This window comes from Aedes aegypti, chromosome 3 (assembly GCF_002204515.2).
Source record: "Aedes aegypti strain LVP_AGWG chromosome 3, AaegL5.0 Primary Assembly, whole genome shotgun sequence".
Classification (NCBI taxonomy): Eukaryota; Metazoa; Arthropoda; class Insecta; order Diptera; family Culicidae; genus Aedes; species Aedes aegypti.
Window position 1 is genome coordinate 1,265,075 of NC_035109.1, and position 22,704 is coordinate 1,287,778.

The 22,704-nt window shown below is 37.9% G+C and overlaps 1 protein-coding gene across 1 annotated transcript in view; it reads right to left on the reverse strand.

Annotated features, from left to right (window-relative positions):
- The window catches only part of LOC5568566 (protein CASC1), an 88,556-nt gene that overhangs the window by 5,770 nt on the left and 60,082 nt on the right, over positions 1-22,704 (reverse strand). The window contains exon 8 of the mRNA XM_021850110.1: positions 21,238-21,651. Within this exon, the coding sequence (XP_021705802.1) occupies positions 21,238-21,651 (414 nt within the window). The remainder of the gene's footprint in view (positions 1-21,237; positions 21,652-22,704) is intronic.

Here is a 22,704-nt window from a genome sequence, read left to right on the forward strand (position 1 = left end):
CCGAAGACGCCATCTTTCTAAGTGATCAGGCAACTGAGCTATGCGCAAAACAAAAATTCGTTGCTCACTAGCGCCGCCTAGTGGCAAAATTTCGAAATTTTCGGCTCAAATAATGTTAGCCCTTGTGATACTGAGCAACTTTGCCGAAGACGCCATCTTTCTAAGTGGTCAGGCAACTGAGCTATGCGCGAAACAAAAATTCGTTGCTCACTAGCGCCGCCTAGTGGCAAAATTTCGAAATTTTCGGCTCAAATAATGTTAGCCCTTGTGATACTGAGCAACTTTGCCGAAGACGCCATCTTTCTAAGTGATCAGGCAACTGAGCTATGCGCAAAACAAAAATTCGTTGCTCACTAGCGCCGCCTAGTGGCAAAATTTCGAAATTTTCGGCTCAAATAATGTTAGCCCTTGTGATACTGAGCAACTTTGCCGAAGACGCCATCTTTCTAAGTGGTCAGGCAACTGAGCTATGCGCGAAACAAAAATTCGTTGCTCACTAGCGCCGCCTAGTGGCAAAATTTCGAAATTTTCGGCTCAAATAATGTTAGCCCTTGTGATACTGAGCAACTTTGCCGAAGACGCCAACTTTCTAAGTGGTCAGACTACTGAGCTATGCGCGAAACAAAAATTCTTTGCTCACTAGCGCTGCCTAGTGGCAAAATTTCGAAACTTTCGGCTCAAATAATGTCAGCCCTTGTGATACCGATCAACTTTGCTGAAGACGCCATCTTTCTAAGTGGTCAGGCTACTGAGCTATGCGCGAAACAAAAATTCTTTGCTCACTAGCGCTGCCTAGTGGCAAAATTTCGAAACTTTCGGCTCAAATAATGTTAGCCCTCGTGAAACAGATCAACTTTGCCGAAGACGCCATCTTTCTAAGTGGTCAGGCAACTGAGCTATGCGCAAAACAAAAATTCGTTGCTCACTAGCGCCGCCTAGTGGCAAAATTTCGAAATTTTCGAATCAAATAATGTTAGCCCTTGTGATACTGAGCAACTTTGCCGAAGACACCATCTTTCTAAGTGGTCAGGCAACTGAGCTATGCGCGAAACAAAAATTCGTTGCTCACTAGCGCCACCTACTGGCAAAATTTCGAAATTTTCGAATCAAATAATGTTATCCCTTGTGATACTGAGCAACTTTGCCGAAGACGCCATCTTTCTAAGTGATCAGGCAACTGAGCTATGCGCAAAACAAAAATTCGTTGCTCACTAGCGCCGCCTAGTGGCAAAATTTCGAAATTTTCGGCTCAAATAATGTTAGCCCTTGTGATACTGAGCAACTTTGCCGAAGACGCCATCTTTCTAAGTGGTCAGGCAACTGAGCTATGCGCGAAACAAAAATTCGTTGCTCACTAGCGCCACCTAGTGGCAAAATTTCGAAATTTTCGAATCAAATAATGTTATCCCTTGTGATACTGAGCAACTTTGCCGAAGACGCCATCTTTCTAAGTGATCAGGCTACTGAGCTATGCGCGAAACAAAAATTCTTTGCTCACTAGCGCTGCCTAGTGGCAAAATTTCGAAACTTTCGGCTCAAATAATGTTAGCCCTTGTGAAACAGATCAACTTTGCCGAAGACGCCATCTTTCTAAGTGATCAGGCAACTGAGCTATGCGCAAAACAAAAATTCGTTGCTCACTAGCGCCGCCTAGTGGCAAAATTTCGAAATTTTCGGCTCAAATAATGTTAGCCCTTGTGATACTGAGCAATTTTGCCGAAGACACCATCTTTCTAAGTGGTCAGGCAACTGAGCTATGCGCGAAACAAAAATTCGTTGCTCACTAGCGCCACCTAGTGGCAAAATTTCGAAATTTTCGAATCAAATAATGTTAGCCCTTGTGATACTGAGCAACTTTGCCGAAGACGCCATCTTTCTAAGTGATCAGGCAACTGAGCTATGCGCAAAACAAAAATTCGTTGCTCACTAGCGCCGCCTGGTGGCAAAATTTCGAAATTTTCGGCTCAAATAATGTTAGCCCTTGTGATACTGAGCAACTTTGCCGAAGACGCCATCTTTCTAAGTGGTCAGGCAACTGAGCTATGCGCGAAACAAAAATTCGTTGCTCACTAGCGCCACCTAGTGGCAAAATTTCGAAATTTTCGAATCAAATAATGTTATCCCTTGTGATACTGAGCAACTTTGCCGAAGACGCCATCTTTCTAAGTGATCAGGCTACTGAACAATGCGCAAAACAAAAATTCTTTGCCCACTAGCGCCGCCTGGTGGCGTAATTCCGTATCAGAATGACCACCGCATGTCAGCCCTTGAGCTACTGAACAACTCTTCCGAAGACACCAATCTTCCAAAACATCAGGATCTAGAGATATCATATGATACAAAATTTTGCATTCTTATCCCTCATGGTTCATATAGTGCAAATCAGGAAAAGCGCCCCTACCGGCCAAGATCTCAACTAAAAGGATGATCTTCAGCTCCTAAAGGTAGATCATACTGAGCACTGAAACTTCGCCGAAGACAGTACTGTGCTATCTCTTTTGGCATACGAGATATTCAACAACACCCCCAAAGTGATGAAATCCCATAAGCCCTGGGTCTCCTATAACGTAGATTCCTATTGCGCCCCTCAACCATGTGTCTAATAGGAGACCTGACTGTATACCTACGGATGTGGCGGTGCGTGACCTCGATAATGCGGTTATCTAGCTACGAAAAGCAGATTTGCATGTGAATTTGCAACTTGCATCACGATGACACATCCCGCACTGTCTATCCGTGGTCTTCCGCCAATGTGCATCTGAGGGTGAATATTGTGCTTGCACATTTGGACAAACTTTCAGTCATCATGTTGTCTTAGATCACATTCGAGTCGGATTCCCGAACATTGTTTCAACTAGCGATAGAAAAGCACACTCAAATCATGGCTACCATATTTCACTGTTGGGCTAAGTGTGCTGTTTTTCTCAAGTGAAGTATATGCCATTGCTGAATTTGAAGACAGTGACGAACTAAACGTGGAAAATTCAAGATCCTATATCTTTTCTATTAGCTTTATTCCCACTCTTCAAATGTAATTGAAGTTTAAGAATATGCATCAGAAGTATTGTACCACGAGTGAAAGTTATTTGTACTCACTTATCCATGTTTGACTAAACATCGTAAAAAACTATGCCATGAGATTCGCAACATGATTTTAAGACACAACGTAACGGGTAAAAAAATCAACAAGAATAATAAATCTCCTGAACTTTTCTCACCTTTTCGATGATAACCTAAGTCAATGTACTAAAAAATGTGGAACAATAGAAACATGTTATAACCACGAACTGTATATACTAACTTTTAAGGAAAATCAAAGATTTTTTAACAAAATATCTAATTCAAATATCTTTACAAAAATTACAAACTCTAATCATACTTTTGAATACATCATATTAATAAAAATTCATTATTTTTTTCATCAGCAATTATCAATAATGGTTTACAATTTTTCCATTTTTCTTTTCAATGAGTGCTGACTTTTTTGTCAATTTGGCAAAACATTTTGTTAAATGCTCCGTGAAATCTATTGTCTGAGATAAACAAAGCTAAGACGAGCTTTATTTAAACGCTTGACAAACCTAAAGATACTGTTCCGATCACCACTACTGGGCTCATCCCGATATCCCTGCAGGAGTTTCCAACTCCGCAATGTACAATACTGTGAGATTGGCAACTCAGGACAGTATAAGTAGGACAATACGTAGTTGTAAGATCCAGATCAAAACAAACCAAAATAATAATTCATAAAACGTGGAGATGTGCTATAGATGCAAATTGAAATGATTGAAAACTTAATTCTAATTATTTTGAAGTAAACCAGAGAAAATTTAAGTAAGTTCCTAAATATTTTCTATCAACTACCTGAAATCCCAATATTAGAAACAATTGTTTGAAACTATATACAAGGTCCTGGATAAACTGTGTTCAATTTAATCGTGAACTGTACGGAATAGATGATCGAACATTGCTAACCTAGCGAGGCCTATTTACAAGAGGCTGATGGAAATTGTGAGTGGTAAAATTTTAATTGTTAATTATAACGTATTTATTACATATCATATTTTAGCTTCGATCAACTGTTAAAGATGACTAAATTTCAAAGACTGGTTCTTAAAATAAATCCGAAAGCAAAAAATACCTCAAAGGATGGACTCAACAGTAGGGGATTGCATGACGTGCAATGAATGCAACAAAATATGCGACATGGCACAGTGTGATACTAGCCAATTGTGGGCGCACTACTCATGCGTTGGAGTTACGGAAGCAATTATAGATTCGAATTGAAGCTGTGACTACTTTTAAACGAGCTACAAATTTCAAGAATACCGAGAAAGATATCAAGCAAGAAGTGGAGCTCAAAATCAGAGAGCGATGGAGGATCAACCAAGCTCAGGTCTGAACGATGCGCTGCATCTTATGCAGAACATGCAGAGAAGCCGAACAACGGGAAGAGATGATTCTTCGAGAGACACGACTCGAAATGGAACAAATTCTTCAAGAAAAGCGTCGACATAAGGAAAAGAAATTTGCGAAAAGCAACTTCAGCAATACAGAAAGCAGAAAGAGTGTTAGTTGAAGGAAAAACAAGAGATATTGGAGAAGCAACTGGAAGAAGAAGCTAAATTTGTCAGCGAGCGCAAAAAAGTTGCACGAGCGATTCGAAGGTGCTAAAAGAACGCAAAAGGTGCTACTGGAGCTGCAAAGCTGAAGAGTCATTCGAGAAGAAGGTTCAACTTTGGTTGAAGCACAAGGACCGCAGTAATGTTACACCAAAACTAGCCGGCTCGGTTGCGGACAGCGAAGAGTAAGAGGATCCAGTCGAGGAAGAAATGAACTCAGTTTCTTTTAGACGAACCCTAGTGAGGAATCTGTGATGGAATCACCCGACGATGCGCGAGCTCGGAGGATCATGCAGGAGACGACAAAACGTGTTGGTGATCGGTATGAAACCGAATTACTATGGCACCAAAATATGAGCGGATGTTCCTGGATAGCTATCTCATGGCGGTATCCCGGTTGAAGGCATTGGATAGGTAATTGAAACAAGATTTGGAACACCGTAAATAACATTAATGCTAGTATCAGATTACCTTACGAAATGCTCACAAGGCTACTGCAGACTATCTGGAAGCGATGGGAGAGAAGCCGACAAAGTCTGCTGTACTTTTTCACCAATAAAAGAAATCGTTGATAGAACGCGTCCTAGGAATAGTTTAGATTACACTGCGGAACACGTTTTTGTCTCATGCATTAAAATACCGATTTTTACTTAATTGAGGTGAAGATGAATCGAAGCTAAAGCCTCAATTTTTCAAGAGCACGAATCTGGAGAACCGAACATCCGTTTGAGATGAAAATTTAATCGATCGATGAATGTTTGGTTCTCCAGAATGGTGCTCTTGAAAATTTGAGGTTTGGCTTCGATTTATCTTCACCTTAAGTGTTACTGAATCCATTGCCGTTTTCAAAAATATTACAGCACGTCTAGTTTTTGAGATATTGGCTGAGAAAATGCAAAATTTGACTATTTCAGCCAACTTGCATGCAAGTTTTCCAGCTTGTAAGGCATTTTATTTGCTTAATTTGCCACAAAATTCAAACTTTATGTGTATAACTATACTTATCATCAAAGTTCATGATACTATCGATGCTCAAAAGTTGTTTTTTTTTTTTGTGTTTTAGAAAAGTATTGTATTTTGCCATATAAGAGAAACAAAGAATTTTGTATGAAAACTGCAAGCATGTTGAAAAAATTGATTTAATCTCAATTTTATCGTGCAATTTCAATCAAATTATATCTGAAATGAAAGTTGAAGTCCTATTTTGTATGCTTGCTAGATTAGATCACAAAAAAGTTCGATAAATCATACTTTAAATTTCATGTAAACATCCATTGAACCAGTGTTTCATACAAATTTGGCTACCTGTAGCTAAAATTTGTGACGTACTAGAGACACATAATTTAATCCTTGAGATTAGCAAAAGTGTAATTTTTGTTACGCTGTGTTACAAAAGAGAATGTCCCAAGAAACCGTACAATATCACTGTATATTCTTCTATAAAATATGGCATATGAAGTCATACTGCATTACATGTTTCATTAATGCAGTATTAAAGTGGAAAAGGGCGCTATTAAAGCGTAAAAAACGGCTACATTTCCTAGCTCTTTGATAGCAATTGCTAAAGTATAGTTACTGTCTGTACCGTATAAAAGCTTTAGCCAAAGTGTGTTTAATGCATGAAGGAAAGGATCAAAATAAAAATACAAACAAAATTTTGTATTTTTTTGTTCGTTGGATGTCAGGTCAGCGTTGTTTTTTTTTTTTGTATGATTCATTTGTCCCAGGGGCCCAGATAGCCGTAGCGGTAAACGCGCAGCTATTCAGCAAGACTAAGCTGAGGGTCGTGGGTTCGAATCCCACCGGTCGAGGATCTTTTCGGGTTGGAAATTTTCTCGACTTCCCAGGGCATAGAGTATCTTCGTACCTGCCACACGATATACACATGCAAAAATGGTCATTGGCATAGAAAGCTCTCAGTTAATAACTGTGGAAGTGCTCATAAGAACACTAAGCTGAGAAGCAGGCTCTGTCCCAGTGGGGACGTAACGCCTGAAAGAAGAAGATGATTCATTTGTATATTTAGTTTACTTCCTTTTGCTGGGATTTGAACCCAAATTAATAGTGTGATGTTTTCGATGACTCGCCGCGCCTATCCTCCGGACCATGAATGCTGCATGTGTTGGCCGGGAAAATTGTGCAACTTCAAGCAGCGCCCTTTCGTTGCCAGTGATAAATATTGTCGATTTCACTCCAAGTTGGACCGTCCTAAGTGTGTAAGCTCCTTCAAAGTGTGTAAGCAGCTCAGGGTTACGTAGAATCATGATGGTGTTTTTAGTGCACTTATTCCTTGTGGATCAAGGAACAAGTGTACTGAATACGTTTTGATTATCCAATGCAAGCGTGCACCCTTATCCCATTTTATTTTGTACAATATTACCACGGCTGTCACTTTTTTGCTGTTGAGATATTGTTTTGTTTTCATTGTGTTGGGCTAAATCTTCACGTTTTATGTATCGTTTTAGCATCTCGGCACATTGAATCGGCGATAGCCGTGTGGTGTACGCACGGGCCTATCAATTGTAAGGTTTTTGTTTCAATTCCAAATTGTTGCTTATTTTTTTTTACTTGGTTACTTGAGTATTTCTTCTTTCTCTACTATGACTCGTCCCGAACACCAAGCTACATGGAGACAGTAGACCATCCGCGGATTGTTCTGAGCGTGGTAATGTTAATTGTTGACGAATCTATGACATTTGGTCGACAGACATTTGGTCGAATGACATTTAGTCGAATGACGTTTGGTCGAAAGTACATTTAGTCGAATGGGCATTTCGTCGAATGGACATTTGGTCGAAAAGGTTTAATTGCAACAGGGAGTATATGACATTTGGTAATATCAACATTTCGTGGAAAAGACATGTGTTCGACTCTGGAAACAAAATTTTACGTTTAGTTTTATTATAGTCGAGAGTAGAATTTTGTCAATAATACACAGAGTGATTGAATAGTTGAAAAAAAAAGTATCATACATTTTATCAACAATCTGTATGCGGTTAGCAATATGTTGTTATTCTGCGTTCCGCGTTTTCGACTCATTCAGGCTTGTTCTGCGAGTCTGATCTTAAATGGAAGCAAGCCGGCTTTTGTCACCTCAGTTAACTCGTTTTCCCTTACCCGATACATAGAATAAGCACAATTTTCTTGTTGAATAATTTAAAACTTCTACCGCAAAATCTGTTGTTCTCGCGTGGTCAGCAACGTCATATATTTGTTTGAGGAACGTCTCAAGCTGGATGTCGCAATAAGCTAATTGATCATAAGTAGAGTTACCAATAGTCAACATTCACTTCACCGTTAACTTTTCCCTTAAAGCATTTTTTCTTGCCGTTATATGTCTGATTTCCGCATTCAAAAGTCTTCCCCTTGACCGTAAGCTGCAAGACCTGGAAATCAAAGAAAGATCTCGAGCACTCTCCAGGAATGCTTCCATCAGATGAAATCAATACTTCATCATGAAAAACGATGACATTTCAAAAGAACAATACATTCAAAAGATCATCATGTTTACATCGTTGAGTAATAAAATAACTTGTTGAGCAGTTTTTCAAAGAATGATAATATTTTTAAAGAATAAAAAATTCACTAGAGCTAAATATTTCAGTCAATAAACAAAAAAACTTCTAAAGAGTCCATTTGAACAATAATCCAAATTCTAGATATTGGTATAATTTCAAATCACAAACAAATAGATGAATGAAATTCAAAAATATAACTAAATGAAAAATCTCTTTTTTATTCAACAACAGTTGAAAATTAGATTTAACCAACTTTGCGAAGTTAGAAAACAATTATCAGATTTACCAAATGATCGTTTTAAAAAGCTTTCGACCAAATTTTCATTCAACTAAAAGTCATTCGACCAAATGTCATTTGACGAAATGTTCTAAAGCCATTCGACCAAATGTCCATTCGACCAAATGTCACTTCGACCAAATGTACTTTCGACCGAATGTCATTCGACCAAACATCATTCGACCAAATGTCATTCGACGAAATGTCCTAAAGCCATTGTTGACCCTCTCGGCCTACTATCACCATTCACGGCGGCTTTAGGACATTTGGTCGAATGACATTTGGTCGAATGACGTTTGATCGAATGACGTTTGGTCGAATGACATTTGGTCGAAAGTACGGTTGGTCGAAAGGACATTTGGTCGAATTGTTTTGGAACATTTATTTTGGTCGAATGACGTTTAGTTGAACGGAAACTTGGTTGAAAGCATATTTTAAAATGGTTTATTGAAAGATCATTTCGTAAAATTGATTATTGTTTTCAAAGATTCGCAAAGTTGGTAAGATAACGTATTCTTTTGAATAATCTGAATCATTGACTGTTGTTGAATAAAAATGGGACATTTTATGGGCTTTAGGACATTTCGTCGAACGACATTTGGTCGAATGACGTTTGGTCGAATGACATATGGTCGAAAGTACATTTGGTCGAAAGGACATTTGGTCGAATGGACATTTGGTCGAATTGCTTTGAAACATTTATTTTAGTCGAATTACGTTTAGTTGAATGCAAATTTGGTTGAAAGTTTATTTCCGAATAGACTTTTGAAAGATCATTTGGTAAAATTGATTATTGTTTGCAAAGTTGGGGGCCGTCCATTAATTACGTATGGGTTTATGTGTGGAGGAGGAGTTTGAGATTTCTTCCGAATTAATTTATTTATTTATACAATTTATTTTTCATTTTCGTAAAAAACATTTTATCAAGGGGAAAGGGGGTTGAAATATCCCGAAAATTACCTTACGTAATAAATGTACCGAAGGTTTGGTAAGATAACGTCTTGTTTTGAAGAATCTGAATCATTAACTGTTGTTGAACAAGAAATGGGACATTTTATGTAGTCTTATTTTTAAATTCCCTACATCTTTTTATTTGAAATCTGAAATCATGCCAAATTTTTTGTACATTGACTGAAATATTAAGCTCTAGTGAATTTATTATTCTTTGAAAATATCATCATTCTTTTAAAAACTGCTCAACAAGTTATTTTGTTGTTCAACGATGTGAACATAATGTTTTTATTATTTATTTTTTTTTTTTGAATTGGCATCGTTCTTCGTAATGAACTGCTGATCTTCATCTGACGGAGAGAGCTTTTGGGATCTTTTTTTGATTTCCGGGTCTTGCAGCTTACGGACGTGGGTAAGATTTGTAAATGCGGAAATCAGAATCAAAACGGCAGGAAAAAAATGATTTAAGGAAAACCTTTATGGCGAAGTGAATATTTGGTGTCGGTAGTATTAACGGCAAAATGCTACTATCGACGATAGACCACTATCCTTTCCATGAAACGTCTGTTCGACCAAATATCCTATGGTTTCTGTTGCAACTAAACCTTTTCGACCAAATGTCCATTCGACGAAATGTCCGTTCGACCAAATGTACTTTCGACCAAACGTCATTCGACTAAATGTCATTCGACCAAATGTCTTTCGACCAAATGTCGTAGATCCCATTTTATGTAGTCTTATTTTTCAATCTCATACGTCTTTTTTTTGTAAATTGAACCTATGTCAAAATCTAAGATTTCAATGATTATTGAAATGAACTTTCAAGAAGTAGCTTGTTTTTACATTGACTGAAATATTTAGCTCTAATGAATTTATTATTCTTTTCAAATATCATCATTCTTTGAAAAACTGCTTAACAAGTTATTGTATTACTTAAAGATGTGAACATACAGTTTTTATTATTTTTTTGGAATGTCATCTTTTTTCGTAATGAACTATTGATCTTCATCTGATGGAAACATTCGAAGAGAGGCCACGGGATCTTGCAGCTTACGGACGTATGTAAGATTTTTAAATGCAAAAATCATAATTAAAACGGCAGAAAAATTTTGCTTTAAGGAAAGCTTTATGGCGAAGTGAATGTTAGGTGTCAGTAATTCTTCTTATGGTTAAACCAATAAACCAATTATGACTTCCGGCTTAAAACAAAATCTTAAGCAAATATATGGCTTTGCTGACAGTGTTAATGACCTCGGGTGAATAACAGAGTGTGCAGTAGAAGCTTTGAATTATTAAAAATTAAAATTGTGCTTATTCTTTTTATCGGGTAAGGGAAGATGAGTTGACTGAGGCGAAAAAGCTGACTTGCTTCCATTTAAAATCAGCTTATCCGCCTGAATGAGAAAGCAGCATGAAACGCCAAAAACGCAAGAGGTTAATCATATTGTTGGGAGAGCATCCATCAAATTGAACAACAAAACTTTGCTAATCGCACATAGATTGTTAGTCAAATAGCTGATACTTTTTGAATTATTCAATCACACTTGTATTAGCGACAAAATGCTACTCTCGACGATAGTCAGACTGAACGTAAAACTTCGTTTCCATACTAATTAAATTCGACCACTATCCTTTCCATGAAATGTCAGTTCAACCAAATATTATATGCTTTCTGTTGCAAATAAACCTTTTCGACCAAATGTACTTTCGACCAAACGTTATTTGATTAAATGTCATTCGACCAAATGTCTTTCGACGAAATGTCATAGATTCACAGTGCAGTTCTTCTGGACTGATTCCACTAGCTACCATTCTGTCTTGGATCACTTCAGATTTGCGAAGATACAAAGAGTTCATTGGACTCGTTCGTTCACCCTCACTAAGCTGTGTGAGTGGCTTTGGGTTTCCTCAAAGTTAATTGCGGTGGACCAGTTGACAAAGTGGGCTCGAAATCCAGAATTGGAGTCAGGTAGCGAATGGTTTACGGGGCCAAAGTTTCTCCACCGATACGAGAGCCACTGGCCGAATCAGGAAAGGTAGTAGTACACAGGAGAAATTGAAAGCTCATTTGCTTGTTCATGACATACGACTAGCCGAACCGTCTTCAGGTTCGTATCTAACTGTCGCAAGAAGATAAGTGGTTTACCAATCGAAACTTTGAAAGCTATGGATAAGCTTTAAACCTAACTCCTTTGAAGCAGATAGAGTTTGAGAAAGCCGAAAGACTATAAACGTTCACAGAAACTAGCCGAAGATATGTGGAATAGGTGGTTAAAGGAATGTGTACCATCGATTAACTAACGGAGGTAATGGTTTGTAGAATTGAAAAGTTGGTGATTTGGTTTATGTTTGTAACTAACCTTTGTCACGCCCGCTCAGTCCCAAGGACTCCCAGCCCTCTCAGGGTCGGCACAATTCTCCGAGGATTCTCAAAAAGAGGAAAAACGATGAATGTGGTATTTATAGGTGCAATGACGGCTTATATTCTCGGGTTCCCTAACACCTACTAAACTGTTTTACTTACGGCTATAATGTGTGTGGTGTTAGTGTGGGGCCCTGATGACGCTGCCTGATGCCGACCTGCTCCTGGGGTTCGTCCTAGCCGAGGTAGATTGTCCCTCTACGCGGCCTGATAGTGTGGTTCAGCACGTTGCAGTGGTTTTCGTGACCAGGTTCCCGTCCGAAGCCTGGAGCTTTTATTAAGCTTCCGTCGTTTTACCCGTAACGCGGGTAGATCACCTTTTCGTGGTGCGTTACGGGGTAAGATCTACCTATTTGAACTCTAGTCTCATCTTGTTTGTCGGGCTAGGGTAATATGTTCTGGTAATTCAAGGATTCGCGGTACAAAGTCCTTGTTACTGGCAATAGTTTCTGAAAATTAATCTATTTTGCCTAGCAGATGGTTAAAGACTCGGAGTTGGTCAGTTCCGAGACTACACTTGAAGCCAGGATAACAATCATGAGTATTAACTCAACAAGGACTGTAAGTACTGGTAATTCAAGGACTCACATGAATTCTGATTAGTAAACAAATTTTCTAGCTTGATTCGGTTTTGCTGCTAGCATAAATCCCCTTTTTTCTAGTATTTTTCTGGGACTAAACTAAAAGCGAAACAAGGATGTGACTAGAGTTCAGTTGCATGGTCAAATATCAGTAGTACTGATTTGGTTCCTCAGAAATTTAATCGATTATGTTTGCTAAGGGACGCGCCTTTGCTGAGATGTAAATTTCTATGAAGGGTGTAAATAGCGGGACCTTTTTTTTCATCATAGTCGATTTTCATCAATTTCTGAGGAATCAAATCAAAAACTGTACAGAAATCGATGCTTCATTACCTATCAATGGAAATGGAGTAATGCGACATGCACTATACACTAAGGATACGGGTAATGCCACAATAGATCTAAATACTGGTCGCAGTGGTGCATCCGAACAGAGAAAAAAAAAGCTTCCGTCCAAGGTCACAGCCGAGATAGGCTCTATACGAGCCAGACGATATCTTGGTCTGATCCGCCTCACTATGGTCTTGCCTAATGGTTGGTTTGGGGTTCAAAGTGGTTCAGTACTACCATGCTGTCACAAATTGCTCAACGTCGACCGCCACTGGAGTTGATTGGATCGTATGATCGTCGCTAGGATCCGCCACTAGAGGGGAGAAATATTCTCTTGTCTCACTTCGCTTGGAATAACTTGGAACTATAACTTGCTTCGGTTGTGGTCTACCAGTAAGGGTTTATTCACAAATTATATAACGCCAACAATGGCCATTTTCAACACCCACTCACCCCCTCATAACGCATTTTGTAAGAACATTTTCCGAATGTTTTATGACCTGTAACATCTTGAAGACACCCACCCACACCCTTCAGCGTTATGAAATATGTGAATGGGCCCTAAGTCGCCGAGTCAAGTCCACCAAGCTCACTCGGAACCAGCGAAAAGCTTTTTTTCGTGATTGCCAACTGGTTTTCCCAGATTGCATCGGCTACCAAGCCCAGTCAGCGTTGGGTGTTTTGTGGGAATAGAGTGTCCCGACCAGACGGAGGATTCTTACAGAATGTGTTCCCCTGATATGATTTTTTTTATATCACCAGGTGTTATAAAACATATACCGTTAGTAGTTAAAATAACAAAAATTCAAACAAAATTTACACTAAATAAAATAATTATAACAAAATTATTACAGAATGTGTTGCAAGGATGTTACAAAATAACAACATTATTACAAACTATGTTACTGTTTATGACATCGGATGTTATTTGCAACGAACATATAAATGCGATGTCAAAAATATAACATATGTTGTTATAAATGTGTTACTAAAAATATAACAAGTTGAGAACAAAGCCATCTTGATAACAAAATCATTTCAACTTCTGTTATTTTTAACTGCTGCAGATAGGAATGTGTTACAATCTTGTTATGTGGTTCTGGTCGGGGTTGTATGTTTGTTTGAACAAATTATGTTCTGTGTTTCGCATTTACTTGAATTCGACCGTTGTGCCGTCCTCCTATCTATATGATTTGATTTTTCCATGAATTATGTTCTTATTGTTAGGGGTTTCATTTGATTTTTATGCATGTATTAATTTATTTATTTTTTTATGGTTTTTAGTTTTATGGAAAATGTGTGTATTCTTCCCTACTAGCTAACTACCCGAGTAACACACATGTTATAATTGATGCATATTAACTCTTATATGACCAAATCATGTCATATAAGAGTAAATATGCATCAATTATAACAAGTGTGTTCCTTGGGTAAGTTTTATTCATCGCGTTTCCTCTTATAATTATTTATTTATCCATAAAAGCTGAAAGTCTATGAGAAAGGGTGGACATCGCAAAGCGCCTGGTCACATGTTGTTGACGGAGACAAGCGAATATGCTCATAAAGTTCAATTGTTTATATAGGAAACAATGCTATTTTTTAATATTGTGTTCTTCACGGCCCATAATAATAATTTCAAACGATTTCTGTAAAACCTCTGTCAAGAATTGACCAAGATTTTCTCATTTTTTTTTCAGGAAAAATTTAAAAGATTTATCAATCATTCGTCAAGAAGAACGCTTTATGAGAAGCTCTTATCGCAAAATGCAGTTCCATACAAGAACAGGTAGCATTTTTAAGCAGGTACATGCCAAACGTCCTAATGCGAATCATCCATATGCAAAATCTTTTTATGAACAATTTTCCACACCAGTAGAATTTCTGGAAGAATTTAAGAAGAAAACTTTGGTGTTATTTTGAGTAGATTCACTGTCAAGTTCCTTGGTCATAACCTGGGCAGACATATGACGGATTTTTGGTAGATTCTGTGCAAGATTCGCCACCCAACAATGCCTATATTGGCATTGTTACAATAGTTTGATTTATTCAAGATATCCAAGAGTTTTTTTTTTTTTTAATTTCTTTATTAGTATCATTCCAAACATTACATTCATTTCTTATATCTAGGTGTTCTGTGTTATTTGACAACACTATCATCCTAATTTGGTAAAACAAATTTAAGATTTAATTAACATTTTGTTAACAACATATTACATTTCATTTGCCGTAGCAGTTCAGTTTTTTTACAGGTGAGTTAATTTCACCTGCTTATAAGAGAAAAAAAAATGTTTTTAATATACTTAACCTAACTTAACCTAAACATATAACGCATTAATCGTGGCAATAGAAGATTGTAACGATTTTTGCCTGAAATTATTAATGATTGTGTTTGACATTTGTTCCAATGTTTCAACATTGGATATTCTATGTAACTCATTGGTACTATACCAGGGAGGAAGCCTCAGAATCATTTTCAAAATTTTATTTTGAATTCTCTGCAGAGCTTTCTTCCTGGTATTACAACAGCTAGTCCATATTGGTACAGCATACAACATGGCTGGCCTGAAAATTTGTTTGAATATCAACAGCTTGTTCTTAAGACAAAGTTTTGATTTTCTATTAATAAGGGGATAGAGACATTTTACATATTTATTACATTTGGCTTGAATGCCCTCAATGTGATTTTTGAAAGTTTGAAGTTTTTGAAAGAAATTCTTATCTAGCATGAGACCTAGATACTTAACTTCATCTGACCAATTTATTGGAACTCCTCTCATCGTGACAACATGTCTACTTGAAGGTTTCAAATAAAGAGCTTTTGGTTTATGTGGGAATATTATTAGTTGAGTTTTGGAAGCATTAGGAGAAATCTTCCATTTTTGCAAGTATGAAGAAAAAATATCCAAACTTTTTTGCAATCGACTACAAATGACACGCAGGCTTCGACCTTTGGCGCAGAGGCCTGTGTCATCCGCAGACAAAGATTTTTGACATCCCTGAGGTAGCTCAGGTAAGTCAGATGTGAAAATATTGTATAATATTGGTCCCAAAATGCTGCCTTGAGGAACACCAGCTCTTACAGGAAGTCTTTCAGATCTGGAGTTCTGATAATTAACCTGAAGTGTACGATTTGACAGATAACTTTGAATTATTCTAACAATGTATGTTGGAAAATTAAAGTTTTTTAATTTTACAATCAAACCTTCATGCCAAACACTATCGAATGCTTTTTCTATGTCTAGAAGAGCAAGACCAGTAGAATAGCCTTCAGATTTGTTGGAACGGATCAAATTTGTTACACGTAAAAGTTGATGAGTGGTCGAATGTCCATGGCGGAATCCGAACTGTTCATTGGCAAAAATTGAATTTTCGTTGATGTGGGCCATCATTCTGTTCAAAATAACCTTTTCAAAAAGTTTACTGATGGAGGAAAGCAAACTGATTGGACGATAGCTAGAAGCTTCTGCAGGATTTTTGTCTGGTTTTAAAATTGGAACAACCTTAGCATTTTTCCATTTGTCAGGAAAATATGCTAATTGAAAACATTTGTTAAATATATCAACTAAAAATGATAAGCTACTTTCTGGAAGTTTCTTGATGAGGATGTAGAAAATTCCATCATCGCCAGGAGCTTTCATGTTTTTGAATTTTTTAATAATAGTTCTCACTTCTTCCAAATCAGTCTCCCAGGCATTTTCGAAAACGTTCTCTTGATTGAGAATATTTTCGAACTCCTGAGTAACTTCATTTTCAATTGGACTAGTAAGTCCTAAATTAAAATTGTGCGCACTTTCAAACTGTATAGCAAGTTTTTGAGCTTTTTCGCAATTAGTTAGTAATAATTTGTTTTCCTCTTTCAATGCCGGTATTGGCTTCTGAGGTTTTTTCAAGATTTTCGATAATTTCCAAAAGGGCTTAGAGCCAGGGTCCAATTGAGAAATTTTATTTTCAAAATTTTTGTTTCTTAATTGAGCAAAACGTTTCTTGATTTCTTTCTGCAAATCCTGCCATATAATTTTCATAGCAGGATCGCGAGTGCGTTGAAATTGCCTTCTCCTCACGTTTTTAAGACGGATCAAGAGTTTAAGATCATCGTCTATAATCACGGATTCAAATTTTACTTCACATTTTGGAATTGCAATACTCCGGGCTTCAACAATGGAATTTGTTAAAGTTTCAAGAGCATTGTCAATATCAAGTTTAGTTTCTAAAGAAATGTTAACATCAAGATTGGAGTCAACATACGTTTTATATATATTCCAGTCGGCTCGTAAATAATTGAAAGTGGAGCTGATAGGATTGAGAATCGCTTCATGCGATATTTGAAATGTAACAGGGACATGATCAGAATCAAAATCAGCATAAGTAATCAGTTGGCTACAAAGATGATTAGAGTCGGTTAAGACCAAATCAATCGTAGATGGATTTCTAGAAGAGGAAAAACATGTGGGGCTATCAGGGTATTGAATTGAGAAATATCCTGAAGAGCACTCATCAAATAAAATTCTGCCATTGGAATTACTTTGAGAATTATTCCATGAGCGATGTTTGGCATTAAAGTCACCAATGACAAAAAATTTTGACTTATTGCGAGTCAATTTGGAGCAAATTAACTTGCTGCCCAGAGCATTGAAAAGGCAAATAAGCAGCTATGAAAGTATATTTACCAAACTGTGTTTCAACAGAAACACCTAAAGTTTCAAAAACTTTAGTTTCAAATGACGAAAACAGTTGATGTTTTATACGCCTATGAATGATGATTGCAACCCCCCCCCCCCCCACATGCCCCATCAAGTCGATCATTACGATAAACAAAAAAGTTAGGATCTTTTTTGAGTTTAGATCCAGGTTTTAAATACGTTTCTGTAATAACTGCTATATGCACGTTATTAACCGTAAGAAAATTAAACAGCTCGTCCTCTTTACCATTCAGAGAACGAGCATTCAAATTTAAAATATTTAAATTATTATTTGGATCCATTAGAAAAACGTAATCCAATAACAATTTGATTTGTAAATTTTACACCTACTTGGACTGCTTCAGTCATAGTGGTGGCTTTGAACATTGCATCAATCATTAGATTCAATTGTTCAGTTAGAAAATTAAAATCAGAGGCAGACATGTCATGTGATTTCCCATTAGAATTTCCGGTAGACGAAGAAGCGGAGTTACCTGTGGCGGTAGGGTTTTTTCCATTTGATTTTAAACAAGTAGAATGGGTACCCATGGATCGAACAGGGGAGGAGTTCGAATTTCCTGCTACGATATCGGCAAAGGATTTACCATGGGGAGATACATTCGAAATAGAAAGATTCGAACGGCTACCCGACGGATTAAAATTAGTTTGTGAATGAGCATGATTATGATCTTCCCGATGGGTATGATTCATGATCAAGCGATCGTTAACTGAAAAATGAGCATTGTTCGATACTCTACCAGGCAAATTCCGGAAACGACCGTTATCGTAACGGATATTATCTTTCATCTGCCTGGCACGAGCCTCAATGATCTTTTTGCGTGAAGGACAATTCCAAAAATTGGACTTATGGTTAGCCCCGCAATTACAACATATGAATTTGGTGGTACTTCCTTCACTGGACAGACGTTTTTGGCGTGAGAAGAACCTCCGCAAATCATGCATTTAGCATCCATGCGACAATTTTTTGTACCATGACCCCACTTTTGGCACCGACCCCCTAATGGAGTTCAAGATCTCCTGCCTAAATCCCCCAAATTCGGAACAACTGACCACGATAGGCGGCACTCTTTGCTTCCTCACTTGAATCAAAGAGCCTGGGCTAGAGGCTGCTTCGATTTGGTGTTCGGAAAATTTGTCTAGAGCATCGAACTGATTGCTCATTTCGATACAATTATTCATTTCACCCTTGGAAGAAAGTTCGCATTCCGGGGAAGCGTCCTTTCTTCCATTCTTGCCACGTGTAGTGACAGTTTTAAAACCCACTTTTTTGGAAGGAAGTAGTGAATTCAGAGATTCACCCTTCCTTTTGTTTGTTGTTGATACCATGTTTAATTAATAAACGAAAGAAGACGTGACCTTCGAAAGGTTTTTTCCCAAGACGGTGTCCAAGAAGGATTACCACCGCTAGCTTTCGCCAACGGGTCCAACGAAAAATCGAAGGCACGGGTCCAAACAAGGATCGTAAAGGGATCAATAGTAGAAAAAATAGTACTGAAAAGTACTGTTTTAGTAACACTGAAAAGTACCGTTTTTAATTTTAGCACTGAAAAGTACTGTTTTTGTAGCACTGAAAAGTACTGTTTTATTGCTTTAGGTAGTTTTTAAGAAAACTTCCAAGAGCAGAGAGAATTCGTGTACGCACAGCACGAAGGTACGATGCGCACTGAAGATATCCAAGAGTTATTTAGCAATTTATTCAGGGCTTTCCATTCAACTTGCCCCTGCCATTGATGATACAAGTAATAACAAATTTCCCGGTCGATTAATGTACACTACTTCAAAGATATAAGAATTAGAAGGGCAACGAAAAACTTATTTTCAAGAATATTTACAACTAGTGGTCCCGGCAAACTTCGTCCTGCCATCAAGTAGGCTGCCGAAAAACGCTGTGAACGTCCCATACAAAATGACAGTTCCGTTCACTCCCGTTTTTTCACCATTCCCGCTGAATATCCTAAACTTTTTATACACACAAACACGTCGGAACACTTCAGGAATATAAATATGAGCGATTTTTTAAAATCCTATAGCCCGTTCTCGAGCCATTTCGTGACATACAAACACCATTCCATTTTTATTTATATAGATTAGGTAACTTTTTTTTTTAATCTTGCCATATTAGTCGTCACATATAATCAGACTTAATTATGACACTTTTACCATTTTCAACTGTGCCTTTATTAAGCCACCCTTCTGTGCGAAAATTATGCAATCGTTGTCACTCCTACTCGTGAGTGTTTTCATCCTTAATTGCTGCATAATTACGAAGATCAGCACAAACCTTCCGGTACACTGCACTAGAGAGGACTTCAAAATCCTGTCTTGCATAACAGTTTGATTTGATTTGACGAGACTTTCCTTGTGTTGCCGGTTTGGGCTTCTTGGAATCTGGGATGCGTTACATTGTAAACGCAATACGAGCTGCTTCAAAGAGGAAACATCAGTCAATGTTGGTTATGGCACTCATTTTTTTTGGAATTAGAGGAAATTTTCATGTTAAATATACAGTCAGCTCTCCCTTACTCGATATTTCGTATCTCGATATCGAGTTAATGAACCATAGTAAAAGTTTGTTTTCATGGCTTCCTCGTTGGTCCCTAGGATCTCGATGGTCTTTTTAATATTGAACGAGTCAGAGCAGAGAAGAAGAAGAAGAGGAACGACAAATAAACAATCAGTCATAATCTCAGATTTACTATACAAAATTTTGCATGTTTTAAGTAGAGTCATCTTTCCTTACTCGATATTCGGTATCGAGTTAGAGAACCATTGTAAAAGTTGGCTTCCATGGCTAACTCGATGATCTCTTCGAATGAAGTAGCACTGGTTTTGTGATCTGTAGCTCTAACCTTCCTAACTCGATGGTCCCTTAAATAACGAGTGTTGGAGAGTTGATTGTAAATCCGTCTACATCTAACTGTTGCTTAAACACGCTGACCCTCCTTCTTTGATCGGGAATGTCAATTCGATTTCCCCTCAATTCCAGCAAAATGGTTCAGCCGGTCTATTGTCAGGTATAGAGGAAATGGAATGTTTTTCACGGGAAAAACATAACGGCTTGCTATGATGCCTGCGAAATTGCTCCATTCCCGACGCTCATTTTGGTTTTTTCAATTTTCAGTGCTGCTTTGTTCGCTTTGCCATCACAGTGTGGCGACAGGAAGTGGAACAGATATTCAGACAGTTTCATAATCCACTTGCTGTTGACATCGACGATGGGCTCGACAATATGTAAGCCATACTTGAACCGTTTGCTTGGCAAAAAGCCGGCGTTGCTTAGCACAACCGCAAAATACGCATTCTCTCGGTTCGCTTACTATTCGTCAGGTTGTTTATTAATGTGATGAATCCAAATCCATTTTCTGTTAGAGGTAGACGTGCGAAATTACTCACAAATGGATTGCCTCTAATATGTATTTTCATAAATGATGAAATTTTCAAACCATCACTGAATAGTACTAGTTCAGTTCTATCCAAATTAGCTTTCCCAAAAGATTTTCTTGGCACCAGGAAAATCTCAAGCTGAGCACAAACTTAGTTTCAACAAAATGGTTTAAATATTCTTTTGTATCCTACCTATCCGGTTGGTCGTTTTCATACGAAGGAATTAGAACGATCTCATGCATAATGTGTGTCCTAAATTGTGGAGATGGGACGGCAACTGAAATTTGAATATGTGTGACCCACATTCAATAATGTCGTGCTAACGAACTGAAAACTATTCCGCATGGCACATACAATTACTATATGCATTGGAATGGCCCGGAACCCATCACACGTTCCACAGTTTGGATTAATTTAATAAAGGCCAGTAGAATAGCTGCTGCAATACTCACGCCTTCAGTGGGGTCACCAGCAACGTCGAGTGGATTGGAATCCGGCGATGTTCGATAATTTCACGCATCAGCAGAACGCACATCCGACAGCCCGACAACAGATTCCATCTGGACCAGGAAAAATTATGTGTCAGCGCCAGCAGGCCTATGCAGTCGTAAAGATGCGACTCCATGATGGGATTCTTCTCGCAGGAACCCTCCGAATAGTTGAAGGCGTCGTCTTCCGGAAAGAGGTCGACGGCGGCCAGCCGTAATTGTTTCATCATTTTGCGCATCGGCAGCACCTGGCCGAGGATTTCCTGCAGGGCCTGTGTCGGACCGCCCTGTAACGAGTTGACTCGGAAGCCATGCTCGGAGATAGAGATTTCGGTGCTGACGACTGCTGCGGTCAGGGAGAACGTAACGCTGCCTGGACTAGAACGAAACAAATTATGGGAAAATTTATGTATCGTAAAATAATTAAGGTAAATTCATTTTAACCTTCTTGGTTCTCGAACAAAAAAAATACTAATAGGGTAGAAGCACCGGTTTTTGGACATATTGCCAGTAATAGCTATAAGGGATCATTCTCAAATTACGTCACGCTCCAAGGGGGGAGGAAGTCAGATACAGCGTGCCAAGCCTTACGTGTACACCGTTTGTCGCAACATTTAACATTTACATGATAAAACTACATTCATATCTATGTCTGAAATGATTCAAAAACATAGATAAAAAATCATTTTCTTTATCCTTTTAAGTCCCATACACCTAATGATCTTCCTAATATGGCAACTCTCAAAGATACAAAGGTCGAGGGTTCGATACTGATTGTCGACTTTTTTTTTTATTCTTGGTCGTCCGTCAGATCATATTTTGATATTTATTTGTTGATCAATGGCCAGATATTGATTTGATCTTATAATATCTAAATATGGTTCAACTAATTTTTGAAATTTTTCGATCTTTTATATGGTCGGCGTTAAGTCAGCGTGAACCAAGTGACATTTTTCATATTTTGAGAAAAATGGTTTTAAAGTCTAAAGCTCTGTAGTTTTTAAACTCGTTTAAATTCCGGTTCAATATTTTTACACATCTTTGTGTTACTTTCAAACAATATCATGTGAAGTGATATTCATGAAAAATCATAATTAAAAACCTCTGATAGAACGAGTTTTTGATGGATTATATGTACTTGGTCCACTCTGACTGAACTAAAGATCACTGTTCAGTAAGTTGGTTCACTCTGACTGAACAATTTCTAGGAAAATAATAATCATTTAATGCTTCAATGGTCAAACTGGGTGCATATCTCTAAGATAAGCAGATTATCAAGACCCATCGACACCAGTATCGTGAATTCTTCAATAATCCATATCGTCAATACCGAAATCAGTGGCATTACGATAGCTTGAAAATTAAGGTATTGCAGGGTCATTGCATTGGAGACCAGCAATATTTAAATTTGTGTTCAATCAGAGTGGACCA